Source organism: Sinocyclocheilus anshuiensis, unplaced genomic scaffold, assembly GCF_001515605.1.
Source record: "Sinocyclocheilus anshuiensis isolate Anshui unplaced genomic scaffold, SAMN03320099.WGS_v1.1 scaffold602, whole genome shotgun sequence".
In the NCBI taxonomy this organism is placed as follows: domain Eukaryota; kingdom Metazoa; phylum Chordata; class Actinopteri; order Cypriniformes; family Cyprinidae; genus Sinocyclocheilus; species Sinocyclocheilus anshuiensis.
Window position 1 is genome coordinate 195,432 of NW_015547658.1, and position 22,756 is coordinate 218,187.

Genomic DNA, 22,756 nt, shown 5'->3' on the forward strand with positions numbered 1-22,756 from the left:
GTGCATTATTGTACAAAATTAGTTTTAATCATTAAATCACCACCACAGCGTCTTGTCTCCATTGGCAATATGCACGATTTGTATCGATTGCAAGTGACGTCGCAGGTAGCGGAGAGTGAAAGTGGCGATTTCAAGTGACATTGTAATTTAGTTTATTTTTTTCTTGGCTTCACCATCTGGCTACTGTTGTAAAATGTTGAGAGATTCAAACAAAAAATAATCAATGAATAGAACAAAATAAAAAATAAAGACTGCAAGTGACGTCACTTGCGGAAGCGCAAGTGTCTGAGAGTGCAAGTCTGCAGCCAGACCCTTCTCACTTTCCCACTGAGAATGGGTAACAAATTTCTGTCTGGATACATTAAATTGGTCGTAGGCCCTGTCTCACACCTGGTTGCCCATTGATGCCAACATTAACCAAAGTTGCCCAGCAATATTGTTCAAAAAGTTGCCCCGTGTATCATCAGCCTAATGTTCCATTATTTTACAATAAAAATAAAAATCTGTTCAAATTTATCATAGCAAATGTTAACTAAAATAAATGACTATTAATGCTACTGGTTTGCTTTCTATTTGTGTTAATAAGTACAAGCTGCAACTGCAGAAGACGTTACTCCACACGGAGAACAAATCATGATGACATCACTGAATATTGTCATTTGTTTAACCAATATTATCAGTTAAACTCGGGACCTGAATTTAGTTTTGGAAACCTTTTCTATAGTATTCAGGTACAAAAATATTAGAAAATTGAATAAACTAAATTAAAAACAAATTAAAGTTACAAAGGTTATTCAGTCAAGAGCAGTGAGTGATTTTCTGTCTTTTGTTGTTTGATTAACATTAATGACAGACGGCACAGTTTTGCCGTCACAAGACCGACTGCACGGATGCAATAACTGAAATTAATACGTTTTCTTTCTCAATTGTTTACATTCACTTAAGACAAAACCGACTGTGTTTACGAGGATACTCGCCAGGACGGCCATTTTTAGGACCTCAGATGATGCCAACCCTGAAACAACATACAGAACTACCAAATTTTGCTATAAGTTTGATTGCAACATATAATAATTGCTGTTAATAGTGTTCATAGTCTGTTTGATTACGTCTTTAATTTATTTTTTTTGTACATTTCTGCCATATTTACTGACAGTCATCACTGATAAGCTACTACTAAATATATTATAGAAACATATATTGTACAGCTGCTTTGCAACGATTTGTGTCTTAAAAGGCGCTATACAAATAAACATTAATTGATTTGAATTTTGACGTCATTTTGTGTGTATTTTGCCGCTTAAGTGCAACAAACTGTGAAAAAAAAACAATATAAGATACTCGCGAAGCAGCTTCACACGCGCGCGCTTTGGATGTGACCGTAAGCACGCAGAAAGGCACCTTTGGAGCGCGCGAGTACTGAATGGCTTTAAAAGTATTTAAAAAGAGGTGCAAATTATACATTTTGTGACGATGGAACGTGACCCAATTAGTCCTTTAATCTGTCCCGAAATGACAGCGTGCAGAAATTCTTGTAGAGCACACGAGATCCGATGAGAAGCCGCTTTGAGAGAGTGAAAGAGAGACGATTCAGCTGAATCACTCACACGGTTTTCAAATGACTGATTTAATCTGACAGTCTGTGTGGATGGTTTTTTTTTTTACTCATCTAACCTACACGCTATTTTGAATACATGTACGGGAATTTCCCTCATATTAAACACGAAAGCTGCGGGAATGAGTAAAACTATGCGATAGATATGCACACTCCCGCACCGAAATTCAAGACCTGATTAAACATTCTTTTATATAGAGATTTGTAAAATACATTTTCCATGACTTTTCCAAAACTTTCTGGGTTTATTTATTTTTCCAAAACTTTTCCAGGCTTGGAAATTGCTGATTTTAAATTTCATGACTTTTCCAGGTTTTTCATTCCCGTACGAACCCTGCTGTTGGATGATTAGCCTACAGTAGACCTATATAGCTGACAGAAAATAAGAAGTGTGCTGCTAAAGTTTAAGTGGCTGTAATGCAGCATTACATTTGAGCCCGGTCTCATGAAAATGCGTATAAATATTACGCCAAATACAAACAGAAAGTCTTGCTGTTGATACGCAGAAATTGATTTTGGTGTGAACATAATATGCAGTTTTCGTGTACATATCATACGCATCTACCCCACAACCTTAATCCTACCCATTGCGTATCCGATGAAGTCCATTTCTGAGTATAAATAGTAGGCCTACGACAAATCGAAACAAATTTGTGCTATTGATACGCACTTTCATGAGATCGGGTAATACATTTACACAAAACAAAAGCAGCAACACTGTCAGCACTTCAAAATCTACAGTATTTTCCTGGACTTTGTATACATATGCACTCATGTATGACATGAAATGGTTTGAGATGGACCAAATCACTACACAAAATTAGCATTATCACTTGCTAACCAATGGATCCTCTGCAATAAATGGGTGCTGTCAGAATGAGAGTCCAAACAGTTGATAAAAGCATAACAACAGAGGTGTAAAGTATTGGAGTAAATGTAATTAGTTACTGTACTTGAGTATATTTTCGGGTACTTTGTAGTTGTACTGAGTATCAAAGATATTAGCAACTTTTACTCTTTACTTCACTACATTTTTGAATGAGTATCTGTACTCTTTACTCCACTACATTTGAAATGAGTGTTGCAGTTACACATTACATTTTGCATGGACCTAGCTTTTTCTGCAGCAGTTTATTTCTGCTACAAAAGACGTGATACTGCCTGCTACAGGTCACTGAAAGTACTGCGTTTTGCCCTTACTCACCCAAACTTGTCAACAAGGCTACTTTATGTGAATGCGAGTTCCTTAGCAAGTATTTGTGAATCAGAGGTGTTTTATATATGAGATGAGGACATGACTGCAGCCGGCAATATACTGTTGGGTAGTAGTTTAATCTACAATGCATCATGTTGTAAAATACCATATTTTTATAGTGTTGCCGTCTGTGAAAAAAAAGAAAACTTAGTACTTCATATTTGTTCGAGAATACTTAACGAATGTACTTCCTTACAGTCCACCTCTGATTATTTTGAAAATGAAAGTATCAACATTTTGTCAGAATATTAACAAATGTTTGCTAACTATATCAAAGGCTGCATCTGAAGGACTCGGAGCGGCTGGCTCCACCTATCCTGGCAGGATTGTCCTCTCGTCAGCTCTCGCACTGTTGCTATGCGACAGAGCACTAATCAGGAACCTCTGGTGTCGCAATTAGGAAATCCCCAGGGTTTCTGCAGATATGAACAAGTTAAATTTAAGACTTTTTAAGACCTTTTTAATACCATCTTATATGAAATTTAAGACCTAATCCTGTAATGGAAATGCACATTATATTACATACATATGTAATATTTAATGTGTTTAAGGTAAAAAGAAAAAAAAAATATCATCTCTATCATAAATGATATTTATTACCATGATATACTGTGAACTTTTCATATCAGCAGACAATATTCCATACAAAATATCCCCACAAACGTACTGCATCACTGAGATTTTTGGTGGTGTAAACAATTTATTCTGAAGCAATATTTTCAGTGTTCTATCAGCTTTTACATACTTAAATCTGCATATTTTTATTTACCTTTACAAAGACCTTTTTCAACCTTTTTAAATGTATGCATAATCTTTCATGTCAAATTATTACAATTGATCAATAAATTCAATATACACTATAGGGCTGTTACCAGTCAGATTAAATAATTTACACTGCAAAATTACAACAGCAATAAATAATGTTATGAGATGAATGTTTTAAATAAATTTTGGATATACAAATAAGAAATGCAAATGAAGAAATGTTGGGGGGGGGGTGCATACTTTTAAACATACTAAACCACCAGTAGGTGGTGGTAAGTCACTTAATGAGTGAGTCATTCAACCGATTCATTCAAAACGCTGAATCATTCCGTAACAAAACCCCGCCAAGTGTTGCTTGGAGAATGTTTAATACTTCTGCTGTGACCTTTGTTTGGAACTATTTTCATTGTAGAAATAGAACAAAAACAGTAAATATTGTGTCTAAAATGTAAGTAACTTAACTACCAGACTACTTTACTTGTTTATTGAAATAAAATCAATGTGACATTTGCAATCGTGAAAATATTCAGGAAAATAGCTCCCTTGTCAAGGTGTTACTTAACTACATAATGTTATGAATAAACTAAACATTTTGAATTTTTACCTCAGTGTGTTTCTTTCTGTGTGCTGTTACGCTCATTTGTTTTGAAGTCTCTCACAAAGAGACAGGCAGCGCGAGCCTCAACAGCATGACCTTGATACCAGAAATAGCCGACACTATCCATTATCAATCACTGTTTACGCTGAATGTAATAAAATCAGAAGAATCATTATTGCGTTTCGATGCTTCGCTGGTTATTTTTTTGTCACTTAAATTTTAGTCAGGCTATTTGTCCGGTCGGGTAAGTAAAAAAAAATAATAACAATTTTTTAAACTAACTAGAAGGCTGGTCAGCTAGCTGTAGCTCGACCTATATTATTATTATTATTATTATTATTATTATTATTGAGAACATTATATAAACAAAGCAGGTAGTTCAACCTGTATTCCACTACTGCAATTCTGTCTGATGAAGCAGTAATACCGCGGGGGAAGAAAAAAAATCTTCGGTCTGTCCAATGATTGTAAACAGTCATTAGGTCCGTCAGACTGAAAAAGATATTTTAGCGGTAATGTGACCAAAAATATTTAAGACCTATTGAATCTGAATTTAAGACATTTTAAGACTTTTTAAGGCCTTTTATGAGGAAAACATTTTTTAAGACTTTTTAATGACCCGCGGACACCCTGTGTGAAGGCGGAGTGTCCTTCATACACTTCGGAGGGTCCTTCGTGCACTTCGGAGGCGTGGCCTTCGAAGTCCGTGCCTTTCGAAGTGAGTGCACTTAACTTTGGGACACAGCTAAAGAGTCGTAAACTTTCCCTCCAAAAGAGAAAGTCACCATTGGCTCTTTGACCCCCCCGCCCCCGAGAGGTATGACCTCGATAGAAGATAAAGGCCTCACATCAGTGACCCCCATCAGTCTGCAGTTCTTTTAGACCCTAACAGGATGAGGCTGATGAGCTAGAACTCTTCTGGAACCCTAAGTTTGTGCCAGGCTGCGGCCTTGTCTTTACATTTACCAACGATCCTCGGATCTCAGCTGATGTCTCTCTTAGCTCTTCTTTCACTTTCCACCTGGGAAGAAACTCCCAATCACCACGGAGTCAAAATAACATCTTTGGACTTCATCACCCTTCAAACCTGGAAGAACATGATTGCAATTCCAGCACCACCAAACCTTCAAACCATCAAGATTTTCATCCAAGACTGCATCCAGATGCTCGGTCAACGACCAAGGCAATGCAAGTATCAAATATTTACCTAAACGCAACAGAGGTTTAGTATAAGCTGTAGACCCCGTTGTAAAACAGCGTTGATGGTTTGACACAAAGGTTAACTGACTACTTTTCATAGCTTCATTCCCTGTTTCTCTAATGCAGTGGTTCCCAATCCTGGTCCTGGAGAACCCCCAACACTGCATGGTTTTGGTGTCTCTCTTATCTGACACACACATTTGAGGTCTTGGAGTCTTCACTAATGAGCTGATGAGTTGAATCAGGTGTGTTTGAATAGGGAGACATCTAAAATGTGCAGTGTTGGGGGTTCTCCAGGACCAAGATTGGGAACCACTGCTCTAATGGATTCATTCATCCAGTCTCACTTGCCCTTCCCCCATGTACAGTATGAGTGATTGTATGTTTGTTTGATTAGTTATGTGTTAGTGCTTGGTTAATAAAACTTTTGTGCACAAATTACATGAGATTCTGATTCTGTCACTGCTTGTAAATTAATGCCCCTTTTATGATTCCACCTTTTCATATGATGAATGGGGTTCGTCAAGGTGGAATACTGTCTCCTCTTCTTTTTAACTTGTATATGGATGATCTTTCTTTAAAGTTAAACGATTGTAAAACTGAATGTGTAATAGGGGATCGTCTTATAAATCATCTGATGTACGCTGATGATTTAGTTATTCTGTCCCCTTACAGTGCGGGATTGCAACAGTTGCTTCGTATATGTTCAAGCTATGGTGTGCAGTTTGATGTTAAATTTAATAGCAAAAAGAGTGTGGTTATGATTATCAAAACCAAAGACGACTTTAAAGGGGTCATATGATGCGATTTTTTGCGAAGTTTTCCTTTCTCTTTGGAGTGTTACAAGCTGTTCGTGAATTGATAAGATCCTTAAAGTTGCAAAGACTAAAGTCTCAAACCCAAAGAGATATTCTATTTAAAAGTTAAGACTCGTCCACGCCTTCCTAAAAGGCCTTGTTTAAACACGCCCCCACATGTCTATGTCACTGTGTGAGAAGATTTGCATAACACAGCCCAAATGTTTACGCAAAGAAAGAAGGCATAACTTTTATTCTTGCTGTAGTATTTTTGCTGCTGCCGCCATGTCCTGGAAGACGGTGTGTGTTTCGTTGTGAAAGTGAAACTACTTTGTTTGGCCTTCCAAAAGAGGACACAACTAGAAATCAGTGGTTAAGATGTATTTACAACACTGTCCCAGAACAGTTCAAACCAAATATTCGAGTGTGTGCAACGCATTTTACAGAGGACTGTTTCCTGAACCTGGGAGGGGTCATATGATGTTGCTAAAAAACATTATTTTGTGTATTTGGTGTAATGAAATGTGTTTATGCGGTTTAAGGTTAAAAAAACACATTATTTTCCACATACTGTACATTATTGTTTCTCCTCTATGCCCCGCCTTTCTGAAACGCGTCGATTTTTACAAAGCTCATCGGTCTGAAAAGCGAGGTGTGCTCTGATTGGCCAGCTATCCAGTGCGTTGTGATTGGCCAAATACCTCAAGCAGTGACGTAGACATGTGGGGGCGTGTTAGAACGAGCCGTTTTAGGTAGGCGTGGTTGACTCTTAACTTTTATAAAGAATAACTCTTTGGATTTGAGACTTTAGTCTTTGCAACTTTACAGGTCTTCTTTATGCACCAAGAGCTTGTAACACTCCAAAGAGAAAGGAAAAAATTGAAATCGCATCATATGACCCCTTTAACTCACTTTTTATCCAACACAAATGTTCCTCAATTTATCAACAGTACTAATGAACAAATAAAAAAAAAACTTATGTTTAGTTACTCTATGTAGATTTGTTACTTTACATTACTTATATTCAGCTAATGTAAGAAGTGTTGACAACAGTGAATTCTACTACATCACTCCGATGTCTATTTCTTGTCTATTAGATGTTCCCATCTGCAATTCTTTTAGAACATTTTCCTGTCACATATTAAATAAGACATTTAGAAATCGTCTTTAAGATGTATGGTTTATGTAAATTCACTTTAGAGATGTACATATGCTTACTGGAGGTCCCGTTTGCTATACATAATAAAACATGTTTTTACAGAAAAATCACAAATATACTATACTGTCTAGCGTCTTACACCTTCAGCAATTCAACAGTGTTTCAACCATGTTTTTGGTTTGTAATACTCACATTTGTAAACACCCACGTCGCTGTTCTCCATCACGTTCGATGATGACGTATCGTCTCGCATGGGCTTCTGGGATTGAAAAGTGTCCATCGATGCACACTTCAGAATCTGGGCTGAAGAAGTAGGACATCCGGGGATTTCTCACCTACTCTTTTATGAATACTGAGTTTCGGACATACTTCTTTCTTCACGTACTCTTTTTTTTCCTACTATATAGTAGGTAAGTAGGCATATTCTAAAGCAACTTAAGTATATATACGTATAATGCGAGAATTAGTGCACCAGCCAGGTAATTCTTATCTACTTTTTTATGAATACTTATGATTCAAACATACTTATTCGCTCGCCTACTGCTTTTTGCCTACTATATAGTAGGAAAGTATGCGGTTTCGAACGCAGCGTACAAGTTACTGTCTTCCGCCAATTTGGACAGTACCACGACGCATATGCACTCTTTTCCCAGAATGCAATCAGCACTGTTTGCATTCATCATGTGCACATTTTCTACGGAATGTAAACCATGCTGATTACGTTGATTACGTTTTGGTGAAAGAAACTCTCCAAAATAGCGGAAGACGGTAACGCGGGGAGAAGAATTGTTGAATAAATTGTTATTTTTGTTTTCTTTGCGCACAAAAAGTATTCTCGTACCTTCACAAAATTTAAGTTGAGCCACTGATGCCACATGGACTGTTTTACCGATACCCTTGCTACATTTCTGGGTCTGGGAACATTGCAGTTGCGTTGCTGTCTATGCAGGGTCTGAGAGCTCTCAGATTTCATCAAAAATATCTTTTGTGTTCCGGAAATGAACAAAGGTCTTATGGGTTTGGAACGACATGAGGGTGAGTAATTAATGACAGAATTTTTAGTTTTTGGGTAAACTAACCCTTTAAGACTTAAGAACCCGTGGGACATCCGTTAAACCAGTCTTCAATCCTGGTCCTGGGGACCCACCGCTCTGCACATGTTGCATGTCTCCCCTATTTGACACACCTGATTCTGATCATCAGCTCATTAGGAGAGAGAGATCCATGAACTGCACTGTGTGTCAGAAAAGAGAGACATACAAAATGTGCAGAGTGGTGGGTCCCCAGGACCAGGATTGAAAACCACTGCGTTAAACTATCATGTGTTACTAATGACTGGAGTAATGGCTGCTGAAAATTCAGCCTTGCCATCACAGGGATAAGTTACATTTTACAATATATTATAATAGAAAACAGTTCTTTATAATAATATTTCACAATATTACTGTTTTTTTTTTTTTACTGTGTATTTAACCAAATAAAGGCAACTTTGGTAAGAATATGAGAGTTTTTTTTTTAAGCAGTGGCTTTCAGTCCTGGGGAACCCACTGATATGCACATTTTGTATGTTGCCCTTATTTAACACTATTCAGATAATCAGGAGTTAGGAGAGAGCTCCATGAAATCAAAAGAGTGTATCAGATAAGGGAGACATACAAAATGTGAAGAGCGGTGGTGGCTCCCCATTACCAGGTTTGAAAACCATTTTAAAGTATATAATATTCCAATATTAAATCAAAGATGATTCCAGTTTTGATTAAATGAGTCAAGCATATTTCAGCAAAGGCCTAATCACACAGGCAAATATCAGGTCACAAGGTATAGCGTAAGCATACACACCAACGTGCTTTATTTTAAAGCTAGCTATAATAAAAAATATTCAATACGTACGCATGAGGGCAAATGTACTTTACATAAGGTGTCCTGATCCCAGCCATAGCTTCAGCCCATCCATTTCTGAAAAAAAAAGGTAACAGTGTAAAAGTTGACAAAATATGAACTGGCTTATCACGAACTTCATTCAGTCATGCCATATAATTATGATACAGTTGAGTTTACCCTGTGTCTCCTAGGCCATGGAGGAATATCACCTGGAGAAAAAAAATAACATGCAATATATAAATACGTAAAATCCGAAATAAGAGGGATGTTGCTGTTATTGAGAGCGCTGTGTGCTTGTGTTGATGATGACTTACCGCGGCCGTGGCTCTACAAGCGGCGGGCACAATTGCTGGTAGGGACGCTGACATAATATTACCGCACATAAAAGTACCTAAAGTTTTGCATTCAGTAACAGAAAGCTAAGTTACTGTAGCTCAATATCAACAGATCACAACAATATTATAATTTTGCATTGCATAAAAAAGTACACTAACCTTTTCGCTTTATGACCCGTACTAGACTTCAGGTCAGATTACAGTCTTCTCTTATGCCGTATTAACCTGTACATCAAATCCGAATAGCTGTTCCTGGAACGGTAAAAAATTACCACAACAAACATTCGACACAGGAAGTCCCACCCTACAGCTCAGGAAAACACAATACAATTGGTAAATGCTGTCTTTTTCTTCTTTTTTTGTGTTTTATGGAGGTGGGCAAACCAGCTTTAGGTGCATTTCCGCCACCTGCTGGGATGGCGTGTGAAGCCAGATTAAGGAGAAAGAAAATAAAAGAAGGGGTGGAAACAACAACCCTTATAAAATCAGTATCTCGCAATATAACATTATGTCATACACCATTAACTGTTTCTGTGCATTAATATAATATTTATAAATATACTCTTTAATTAATGAATACTAATAAATAAGGTCTCTGCCGTATTGATCCACTGATTTTTTTTTTATAGCTGACAACTGGAGCAAATTTGAAAAAGAATGGCGTATATGCAACGCTGGTCTGTCAGACAAATCGAAGAAGGTGCAGGCCTATACTCTGCTGAATTTAGCGGGTCCTGACGCGGTGGAAAAATCCGAGGCTTTCATGTACGCTGAGGGGGAGGACAAGGAAGATCCCGATGTCTTGCTGCAAGTTTGCTGAACTCTGCTAGCCCGCAAAGAATATAATAATGGACAGACACGTCTTTAACACAACTAATTAAAAGCCTGGTGAGTCCATTCAGTCGTACGTTTCCACACTGAAAATACTTGCAAAAAAAATTTGACTTTGGACAATTAAATGACGAACTGATACGTGACCGCATCATTTACAGGATTGAAAGTGACAGTGTGCGGAAACAACTGTCCATGAGAAAAACTCACGCTGGACTCTGCAGTTAATATATGCTTGTTATATGAGCAATCCGAAAAGAGCACAAAAGAACTGAAACACGAGGCTAAAGTATGTACCATGCAAGATCGCTGCATCAACTGCAACAGATACCACGCCCCTGATAAACTCAAGTGATTTGCTTTCAATAAACAATGCAACTACTGTGGTAAATGTAATATAAACACTGAGGGCACCATTATATTAGAATGTGAACAAGGCCAACTCAAATTCCAGGTTGTAGATTGTAATGTGAGACCACTGCTTGGATTGCAAGACAGCATAGCAATAAGTCTGATACAGTTAGGACCACATGTGCATATAGTGCAAAACCAAGAACCAGAGGTACGGAATTCAGTGATCTGTTTGACACTACAGTGCTTGGCAAACTGCCTGTCGTTTATCACATGCGAGTAGATGAGTCAGTAGCGCCCACTGTATGTGCTCCCAAGAAAGTGCCCATTGCAATAAAGGAAAAAGTCATGGCAGAGCTCGAGAGAATGACTAAATTGGGCGTCATTACCCCTGAAACTGATGCCACGGAATGGGTATCTGCCATGGTCGCTCCCAAGAAGAAAGATGGCTCTGTAAGGATATGCTTAGATCCAGTGCATCTTAACAAGGCGCTCCTAAGGCCATATCATCCATTGAAAACCATTGAACAGGTCATAGCTGACATGCCAAGTGCCAAGGTTTTTAGTATCCTCGATGCCAAATGTGGATTTTGGCAAATCCCTTTAGATGAGGCATCATCGAAGCTGACCACATTCATGACACCCTTTGGCAGGTACAGATTCCTGCGCATGCCTTACGGGATCTCCACTGGCAGTGAAGTATTCCAGCGATCCATAGAGCATCTCTTTGATGGACAACCATGTCAGATCGTGGTAGATGACATCCTACTCTGGGGGCGCACACTACAGGAACATGATGAGCAATTGAAACAGATACTTCACAAAATCTGTGCCTGTAACATGAAATTAAACCCTGATAAGTGCCAATTTCATGTCACCTCTGTCTCCTATGTAGGCCACCTCCTGACTGCTGACGGCATTAAACCAGACCCTGACAAGCTGTCCGCCAAATGGCAAAACCTGAGGACAAACAGGCCCTGCAACGGTTTCTCTGCATGACCAACTACTTATCGAAGTTCATTCCACACATATAGTGACGTAACAGGCCCTCTACGTGAACTGTTAAAGCAAGATGCAGAATGTTCATGGCATGATCTGCAAAATGCTGCCTTCCAAAAGCTGAAGGATGCTGTATCCAGTTCCCCTGTTCTACAATACTTTGATGTCACTAAACCTGTTGTTCTCTCAGCTGACGCATCCTAACATGGACTGGGTGCCGTATGTCTTCAGCAGGGTGCTCCTGTTGCTTTTGCCTCACGAGCTTGCACCTACTGAATCTCGGTACGCCCAAATTGAAAAGGAAATTTTAGCCTTGGTATTTGCAACTCAGAAGTTTCACGACTTCATCTACGGTCGACCTGTGACTGTGGAATTGATCACCAACTTCTCATCACAATCCTAAAAAAGCCATTACACACTGCGTCAGCACGTCTTCAAAGCATGATGCTCAAGCTCCAACATTACAGTCTTGATGTGATCTACAAACGGGGCAAGGAACTCTTTGTTGCTGATGCCCTATCACGTGCTCATCTCCCTTCCACTGAGCCTCTTCTTTCGGATGACTTGCTAGAGGTAATGACGCTTCAAGTTGTCTCATTGCAACGGACAGAAGTGCTCCGATCTGTAGTTAAATCTGATCCCACTTCTGACACCATGTGGATTGTTTTAAGAACAGATACAACGCAGAACAGGATTACCAACAGAACGTGTTGTTTATTTCCACCTGGTAACTCTTTTTACGTCTGTCTGCCTGTGTCCCTTTTTTCAAGCACCTGACAACCCGCCTCCTCCCGTATAACACCCACCTTAAAGGGCTATGGCAACATTTAATAACTCCACAGTTATGACATTCATTTTGTTTATTATAGCTACAGGGTAACTGGAGATCTACCACTGGAATTTGCAGGGCTCGACAATAAGGACTGCCGGATGGCCCGGGGCCAGCGTGAAAGACGCTCGGGACAGTTGACGGATCTGTCACTTGCCCGATTGGGCCACTGCTGCGTCATCACAAAACGTTTATCATTTGCATCTGTTTTTAAGCCTTGCTAATTAAAAGAACAAAAAATTCAAGCAATTTAAAAGCATTCCAGGAAGGCGAGAAAGACAACTCCATTCAATACTCACAGAACACAGCGCGCGCACAGACAGCTCTGATGCGCAAACCCCGAACTGAGTTTTCTGCATCATTCTTGTGTTTGAACGGAAAAATACATACAAGAATGTGTAGCTTTAACAATGATTAATCTATATTTAATTTATAGCCTACAGTGGAGTAGAGATGCACTGATCAGCCAGGCATTTCTTGTTTTATTTCAGATTATCTCTGTTGCGTGCTTGCACACAAACTGCATCGCAATAATTAAAAAAAAAATGTAATTTGTGTGGAAATATTACGTTATTGCTATGTTTAATCTGTAAACGGCCATTAACAGAGGCCAGCGATGCTGAAGACGGACGTAAAAAGGAGAAAATACTGTAGCTGGCAGAGCTACTGCCTAAATACTGAATTTTATATGGATGTGTTTCTGAGGGGAACTGACTGTTTTCAGAAAAGTTTACATGGCGTTTTCTTTTCATCTTTGCTCGGTGTAATGAATTTAAAGTAGTGCTAATATGCACAGCGCTGCTTTGTTTATAATAATAATTATAATTATTAATAATTTCACAAAGCTAAAGTCAGACCATTCTGTTTTTGCTTCAAATTTTGAAATTATACAGTCTAATTTAAATCAAACATTGCACATGCTACAAGTGTGTATCTTTTTTTTGGGGGGATCGGTTCATGATTAAAATGCAGTGGTTACCACTAATTTCAAATGGCTATGAAAATCAAGGTGCAACACAGTGAAGTGTATAGAAATGTTATTTTAGGTGTGATTATTTGATTTCTGTACCTGAACATCTACAAACATAAAATCCTAAATCATTTAATTTGTATCTTTGTTCTATATATTCAGTTGTGCTGTTCACTTGTCTTTAATAATGATTGAATTTTATATTTGTCAGGGTAGTAGTTTTGTATCGAAATTGAAAATTGTAAAATTGAATTTGCATCTAAAATATTATGTTTGATAACAGATCGAAAACAATGATAAAGGCAACCATTTTATTTATTTATTTTATTTGAATTTTTTTTGTGGCAGGGGCAGTGAAAATGTTGGCAGGGCAAGCAATAATTTGAATCACTGGCCCAACCGGGCCAGTAGAAAAAATCCTCAGCTTTGAGCCCTGATTTGGAACAGCCAAGTACGTATTGGTATAACTGGTATACTGTAGCACTTATTTTTATGTCCTTTTATGTTCCTGTTTGTCACGGCTGGATAGAGAGGCATACACAGGAAGAACGATTCAGATATTCTTTATTTACACAAACTGAAGGAGAGCTTCAAACAGTAAATTTTAAAAATGAAACATAACTTGAGCTCTTGAAACTGAAGAGTAACAGTCCTTATCTTAATCCTCTTTAGGAAGATCCAGCAAGACGGTGGGAGACACAGAGCCATGGAGATCCAGAGTGGTGTGGTAAGGCATGAGGACAGGTATGCAACCTTGAGACCAGTCAATGAGAGGCTGAGGTGAGTGAACAGATATAGTGCTAAGGTAAGTGGCATCAGGTGTTCGTAATTAGTAATCAGGTGATTGTGAACGGGTGTAGGTGGCTGGTGTGGCTGATGTGGTTGGTGAATCTGTGACAGTACCCCCTCCCCCATGGGCGTCTCCTGGCACACGTGACCGACGGCGAGGATGACCGCGCCCCCTAGGAGTGGGACGATCTGGGTGCGACTGGTGGAAGTCGGAGAGGAGTGACGGATCCAGAATATCATCTTTGTCCTCCCATGATCTCTCCTCGGGACCGTACCCCTCCCAATCCACAAGACACTGGAGCCGGCCGCCCCACCGTCGGGAGTCTAGGATTTCTTGGACTCTGTAGATGGTATCGTTGAGGTCGACCTCGGGAGGAGGAGGTATCTCGTGTTCTGCAGAAGGAGGGAGAAGTGGATTAGTGAATGGCTTTAGTAAGGACACATGGAAGGTGGGTGAGATGCGGTAGGTCTCTGGGAGTTGGAGCTCATATGTGACCTCATTAATTTGTCTTGTGATAGGGAAAGGGCCGACATAACGGGGACTCAGCTTCCTGCTGGGCAGCCGGAGATGAATATCCCGAGTGGAGAGCCAAACTCAGTCACCTGGTTGGTAAACTGGTGTGGGTGCGCGACGGGCAGCAAAGTCTTTGTGTCTCCGTACTGCCCGCTGGAGATGGACATGTGCCGAGTCCCATACCCTCTCGCTCTCACGGAACCAGAGGTCAACCGCGGGGACTTCCGAAGGCTCTCCAGTCCAGGGAATCTCACGGAACCAGAAGTCAACCGCGGGTACTTCCGAGGGCTCTCCAGTCCAGGGGAAGAGTGGCAGTTGAAATCCGAGTACACACTGGAATGGGTGTTAACCCAGTCGTTTCCTGTCGCAACGAGTTCTGAGCATACTCGGCCCAGGGAAGATACTGGCTCCAGCTGTCTTGCTGTTCGTGACAGTAGGCTCTGAGATACAGCCCGATCTCCTGGATCTTGCGTTCGGTCTGGCTGTTGGTTTGGGGATGATAACCTGAGGAAAGGCTGACAGACACTCCCAGCAGATGGAAATTGTATTGGATGGAGTACGGGGGGGTTCACCCTTCCATTGGGATAATACTGCACCTACTCCCAGAGTGGAAGCATCCACTTCCACCACGAACTGATGGCTCGGATCTGGATGGGTTAGGGCTGGAGTGGTGCAGAAGGTGGATTTGAGCTGCAGAAATGCCTGTGTGGCTTCAGGGGTCCAGGAGAGGGTCTTTGGTTTCTGACGGAGGAGAGAGGTAAGTGGAGCCGACCGTTGACTATAATGGGCTATGAAGCGCTGATAGAAGTTTGCGAATCCCAAGAATCTATGCAGCTTTTTGACCGTGGTGGGTTGTGGCCAATTCCTCACTGCTTCCACCTTGTTCTGGTCGATTTGGACTCCCTCTGGTGTGATAATGTAGCCCAGGAATTGAATGGTGGTTTGATGGAACTCACACTTTTCTTGCTTGAGGTAGAGGTGATGCTCGTGGAGACATTGGAGTACCTGGGAAAGATCAGTGGCGAAATCGATTCCAATGTGGGCCAGGGTCGACGTGGAATAGGTAAGGGAACCAGTTTTCCTGCAGGTAAACGGCGTGGAGTGGATGTGATGGCACAGACCGAACAACCCTTGACGTATCCTGAGCGACATCCTGAGCCATGCTGGGCCACCAGAGGAGCGAGAGGGTTCGTTGGCTGCCTGGGTGACCCGATCCCGGAGAAGTGTGGATGGAGTCCAGAAGGGTTAGACGTAGAGTGGTAGGTACATACAATCTACCTTCTGGACCTCCCGGCGGAGTGGGTTCTGGGAGAGTGGCAGCATAAATTTGGTCATTCACATCCCCAGAGGTAAGTAGAGCCGACCATTGACTATAATGGGCTATGAAGTGCCGATAGAAGTTTGCGAATCCCAGGAATCTCTGCAGCTCTTTGACCGTGGTGGGTTGTGGCCAATTCCTCACTGCTTCCACCTTGTTCTGGTCGATTTGGACTCCCTCTGGTGTGATAATGTAGCCCAGGAATTGAATGGTGGTTTGATGGAACTCACACTTTTCTTGCTTGAGGTAGAGGTGATGCTCGTGGAGACATTGGAGTACCTGGGAAACATGTTGTTGGTGTTCCTTAAGATTAAATGAGTAAATGAGTAAATGAGAATGTCGTCGATGTAGATAATTACGAATTGGTTGAGCATATCACGGAAGATCTCATTCATGAAGTTTTGGAAGATGGATGGTGAGTTTGAAAGGCCATACGGCATTACCAGGTACTCGTAGTTCCCGGATGGTGTTATGAATGCAGTTTTCCATTCGTCTCCTCTTCAAATGCGGATTAGATTGTAGGCACTGCGTAGATCGAGTTTCGTGAAGATCCGGGCACTACGGAGTTCCTCCAACGAGGCTGGCACCAGAGGGAGTGGATAGGAACATTTTATGGTTTGGGAGTTGAGTGCTAGATAGTCGATACAAGGACGTAGGCCCCCATCCTTCTTCGCCACAACGAAGAAACTGGATGCTGCAGGAGAAGTGGAAGGATGGATGAACCCCTGATGTAATGCCTCCTTGATGTACTCCTCCATAGCAGCGCGCTCCGGGATCGATAGGGGATAGACATGTCCCTTAGGTAATTTGGCCCCAGGCAGCAAGTCGATCGCACAGTCCCATGGCCGATGAGGTGGAACATGGGTTGCCACGACCTTGCTGAACACGTCCTGGAACGCCCTGTAGGCGGCTGGAATGTGGAGTCCAGAAGGGTAAGACGTAGAGTGGTAGGTACATAAAGTCTCCCTTCCGGACCTCCCGGCAGAGCAGGTTCTGTGAGAGTGGCGGCACGAATTTGATCATTCACTTCCCAGGTGATTGGACATGCGAACACAGTGGGTGAAAGAATGGGTTCCGGGTTATCTGGAGATGGATCTGGTTGGTGAAGTCGTGATAAAACGTATGCTTTGAAGTTCTTATGCCCAGGACGGTAGGTTACTGTGAATTGGAAACAGGTAAAGAATTAGGCACCAGTTTTCCTGCAGGTAAACGGCGTGGAGTGGATGTGATGGCACAGACCGAACAACCCTTGACGTATCCTGAGCGACATCCTGAGCCATGCTGGGCCACCAGAGGAGCGAGAGGGTTCGTTGGCTGCCTGGGTGACCCGATCCCGGAGAAGTGTGGATGGAGTCCAGAAGGGTAAGACGTAGAGTGGTAGGTACATAAAGTCTCCCTTCCGGACCTCCCGGCAGAGCAGGTTCTGTGAGAGTGGCGGCACGAATTTGATCATTCACTTCCCAGGTGATTGGACATGCGAACACAGTGGGTGAGAGAATGGGTTTCCGGGTTATCTGGAGATGGATCTGGTTGGTGTAGTCGTGATAAAGCATCTGCTTTGAGGTTCTTATGCCCAGGACGGTAGGTTACTGTGAACTGGAAACGGGTGAAGAATAAGGCCCATCGGGCTTGTCGGGGATTGAGACGTTTAGCTTCCTCTATAGTGGTAGAGCAGAGCTGTATGGTGAGCTTAGCTTGGTCTGGAAGAGCGAGATCTGCTAAACATGTCCTGAAACAGGATTCACTCCACCGAAGTTTCTTGTGATCAGTTATGACTTCGAAGGGATGTGGAGCCCCTTCCAACCAGTGCCGCCACTCTTCCAGCGCGAGTTTGATGGCCAGTAATTCACGGTTCCCGATGTCGTAATTTTGCTCCGCCGGGGATATCTTCTTGGAGAAGTACGCACATGGACGTCTGAACTACTGCATCCTCCTTCTCAGTCTAGATCACTTAGATCTAGGGACTCTGATTTACTATATGTTCCTAGAACCAGACTTAAAAATAGGGGTGATCGCGCATTTGCGGTCATCGGTCCTAAGTTATGGAATAGCCTTCCAGCCTACATCAGATCCGCCCAAACCTTGTCAACTTTTAAATCCTCCTTGAAAAAGCCGATGAGGTGGAAGATGGGTTGCCGCGACCTTGCTGAACACGTCCTGGAACGCCCTGTAGGCGGCTGGAATGTGGACTGAGCTTTGTGAAGCTGGGCTCTCTATAGTGGTAGAGCAGAGCTGTATGGTGAGCTTAGCTTGGTCTGGAAGAGCGAGATCTGCTAAACATGTCCTGAAACAGGATTCACTCCACCGAAGTAATTCCCCGGAGTTCCAGTGGATGTATGATGTTTAGCCAGCCAGGGACGCCGGTGAGGAAACTACGAACTGGACTCACTATAAATACACATGATTTGACAAGGGGATGACGAGACACACCTGGAAATAATAAACAATCAACATGAGGGAAAACTGGGTCATGGAGCACGTGGAGAGGGAAAAACACACAGATAGAGTCCAGGGGCATGACATATCACCCTTCATTTCACCATATCACCTTGGTGCAGTGGGCGGAGCTCCACTCCGCACTCTCTCTGTCCGCGGCATTCTCCCTCGTGGCGGGCTCTGTTGCCGGCTCTCGCACCTTGACTGACATCACTTGCAGCTCCGGCTCTGTCGCTCCATGCGGCAACGGTTTGTCGGCTGCGGCGAGCTCGGGCATGCGCTCCGCGCAGCGGGGAGATGGTGGGCTGGGCACTGGGTCCGGAGTGGCACTCCACAAAGGCGGTGAAACTTGCTCGAGGGCCTTCCTCGGATAACGGCGCTCTGTATGCCGGATTTAGACTGGCATCATAGAACGCACAAGCGCGGCGTCCGGGTAGCTGGAGAGGTTGGCGAGGACCAGGAACAGTCTGGTGTGGCCCTCGAACGATTTTTCCCCCTGCTCCAGCAGGAGGAGGAGGTATTCAAGGCGGGCGAGGGGATCCATAAGGGAACACTATGGAAACAAAACACTGAGAAAAAAACGGAAACAAAAACGGAGGGAACACACGGAAGTAACTGTTTCGGTCTGGTATTCTGTCACGAACCACTACTGTGAGGAGCATGGAACGAGGAGACGTGAAGTAAACTTCAAACGAACAGACTTTAATAAACATCCAAAGAACCAGGAAAACACACGTAGCAGGGAAAGATGAACATTCAATACCAGACGAGGAAACTAGGAAAAGGACTCACTATAAATACACATGATTTGACGAGGGGTTGACGAGACACACCTGGAACTAATGAACAATCAACATGAGGGAAAACTGGGTCATGAAGCATGTGGAGAGGGAAAAACACACAAATAAAGTCCAGGGGCGTGACAGGTTAAAGGTATACTGCATCCGCAAGAAATTATTTGAAATTGTAAATAAAGTGTAGCACATGCAAAATAAAGGTGCTTAAAAGGTTCTTCACAGCGATGCCATAGAACAAAGAACCATTCAGTCAAAGGTTCTTTAAACGATCATAAGGCTGTTCCTATTAAAATTATGTTTTCTCCTTTCTCCTTAAATCATAATGAGGTTAAATCAGAGCTGGAATGACTTATTGGTTTTTATTGGAATAAGGCTAAACGAGAAAATTAATTTGGTATACATTGGGAATTGTTAAAATATGAAATTAGGAAATACTTCAGAAAATTTTGTGCTAATTTAGCTAAATTAAAACGTCTCAAAGAAGTTAATGTTGTTAGTGAAATCTCATCTATTACTAAGATCTCACCTGAAAATTTGTCCGATAGTCAAAGAGCGTGTTTAGTTGATTTGCAAATTAATTCGGATGACTTGTATAAATTAAGAGCAGAAGGTGCTTTCATAAGGTCAAGGGAAAGGTGGCTTGAATACGAATAACAAGTCGCCTGGAAATGACGGAATAATGGCGTAATTTTATAAGTTATATTCTGAGCTGTTATCTCCGTTCCTCCTGCAAGTGTTTATAGAGAGTTTAGATTGCTCTGAGCTGAAGCTTCAGCAAGGTGCTATTTGTTTAATACCTAAACCTAAAAAGGATACTCTTCTCTTAGACAACTGGAGACCCATCAGCCTTCTAAATAATGATTATAAAGTGTTTGCCCTTATTTTCTCAAGGTGTTTTACGTTGGTTTTAAACTCCATTATTGATGAAAATCAGTCAGGTTTTATGAAAAATCGTCATATTTTTAATAATATTAGACTTGTCTTTGACGTTATTGATTACTCTGACCTTATTGAGGACAATAGTTTAATTCTTTTTTTGGGGGACTTTTTCAAAGCCTTTGACGCTATCGAGCATCCTTTGATTTATTTATTCTTTTTTTTTTTTTTTTTTTTTTGTTAGAGCGTTTTGTTTTCACCCTCTTTTTTTTAAAGGGATAGTTCACCCAAAAATAAAAATTGTCATTTACTCAACCCCAAGTTGTATATAATATAATCTAAAATAGCCAAGCAGTTGCTGGCAGCCATTGACTTCCATTTTATTTTTTTTATTTTTTATTTTTATTTTTTTAACCATACTATGGAAGTCAGTGGGGACCAGAAGCCATTTTTCAAACTTTCATCATTTGTAATCGGAACAGATTAACTCATACAGGTTTGGAACAACTCAAGGGTGAATAATTTATAGCACAACTGAATAAACTTTTACTGTTTGTTTTTAAATCTTTAAATGGACTGGCCCCAAAATATTTGGAAACATTGGTGAGCCAATATTCCTCTCTCAGGCCTTTGAGGTGTTCCGATCAGTTTCTTTTAGTGATTCCCAGAACCAGATGTAAATCTAAAGGAGATTGTGCTTTTTTTTTTTTTTTTTTTTTTTTTTTTTTTTTTCTGTTAGAGCGTTTTGGTTTCAGCCTCTATTTTTGGAATGCGATGAAAACCTTGTATGCTGGGGGAAATAGCTCGGTGAAATTAGGACATGGCATGACAGAGATTTATTTTAGAAAGAGGAATTCGGCAAGGCTGTCCAGCTTCAGTATATCTCTTATTGTAACTCAAGCCTTCTGTCATTTTATTATTACACTAGAAGGAATTCATATTGCTGGTAGAAATATCTTAATAAGTCAACTAGCAGATGACACAGCCCCATAAAAAAATCTGGCCAGATTCATCAGGCAATTAAAACTATTCAGTTGTTTTCTAATGCTTCAGGTTTGTTCCTTAATATAACATTTTTTTAAATATTAGTCTTGAAAGAACCCTCCCTTTTATCTGTGGATGGTATTCCTGTCAAAGTAGATGTAAATTATTATTAATCATTTCGAAAAGTAAACAAGATAGGGTTTCCCTGAATTTTAATTCTGCCTTTGAAAAGATTAAAAGTAGATTTAATTTTTGGTTATTAAGGGACCTGTCCCTTAGGCTGATGATACACGGGGCAACTTTTTGAGCAATGTTGCTGGGCACAGGTGAGACACAGGGCCCACGACCGATCTAAAGTATCCAGATAGAAATTTGTTACCTATTCTCAATGGGAAAGTGCCCGAAAAACATTGCTCAAAAAAAGCTGCCCGGCAAAATTGCTCAAAAAGTTGCTCCATGGGCCGTGTATCATCATCCTTAGAGTTCTTCTGTCAAAAGCAGAAATTCTAGACTAACCTATATTGCTTCGTCTATACATTTAGACAATAGAACTGTAAAAACTATGATCAGAGTTGATTTATTTCTTTATTTATGGAAGAATCATGTGCACTACATTCGTAAATCTGTTGTCATAGCGCTTGACTTTCTAGATTTCTCTATTTTAAAATAAAACTCAAAATTAATTGGTTCACATTTTGCTTAAGGAAACCTTCTATGTGGAATTTTATTCCTAATTTTATTTGGGGGTCTTTCTTTTTCACTAATGTGTGATTATATAGTGAGAAATTGCCAGTGAAACTTTCTGCTTTTCATGCTCAAGCTTTGTTGGCTTGGAAACTGATCTACACAAACACAATGTTTCTCCGCAGTGTTATTTCATTTGGATCAACTGTTGTATTTTGCATAAACACAAAAGTATTTTATTTTATTTATTTATTTATTTATTTATTTATTTATTTATTTAGAAAAGTTGGTTTGATAAGGGTACTGTTTTAGTTCATCATTTATTTAACACTCAGTGGTATCTTATGACTTATGATGGGTTTCTTGTACACTTTAATTTTCCTGTGACTCCAAAGGAATTCTCTCTTGTTTGCTCTGCAATTAATTCTGGTATAGTCTCCTTATGTAGAGATGTGATATCGGTTGATATGCCCATATAATAATCTAACTGATACAATATGTGGTAAAATTTGTTTTTCACAGTCCAAAAAGAACAAATCTATTCGTTCTTCATTTCTAAAGGAAGTTGCCACCAAGCCTTGCTCAATTGCTTATTGATCCAAATTTGTTAATAATGTTATGTGGGAAAGTGTTTGGTTATTGCCTCACATTCACAAGTTTTTTTGTTACAAACAAGGTAAAAGAAATCTCTTTCAAAATAATTAATAAATTATATCCTGTTAAACATTTTCTAGTAAGCTTAAGAAGGATATTGATGTTAGTTGCTCTTTTTG

General features: G+C 40.7%; 1 protein-coding gene across 1 annotated transcript in view; it reads right to left on the reverse strand.

Annotated features, from left to right (window-relative positions):
- Positions 1 to 9,862, reverse strand: part of lypla1 (lysophospholipase 1) — a 26,949-nt gene extending 17,087 nt beyond the window's left edge. The window contains exons 1-6 of the mRNA XM_016504437.1: positions 9,765 to 9,862; positions 9,585 to 9,661; positions 9,448 to 9,479; positions 9,280 to 9,345; positions 7,582 to 7,692; positions 3,242 to 3,286 (exon numbers count right to left, since the gene is read on the reverse strand). Coding sequence (XP_016359923.1) covers positions 3,242 to 3,286; positions 7,582 to 7,692; positions 9,280 to 9,345; positions 9,448 to 9,479; positions 9,585 to 9,653 — 323 coding nt within the window. The 5' untranslated portion in view covers positions 9,654 to 9,661; positions 9,765 to 9,862. The remainder of the gene's footprint in view (positions 1 to 3,241; positions 3,287 to 7,581; positions 7,693 to 9,279; positions 9,346 to 9,447; positions 9,480 to 9,584; positions 9,662 to 9,764) is intronic.
- Between the last annotated feature and the right edge of the window lie 12,894 nt (positions 9,863 to 22,756).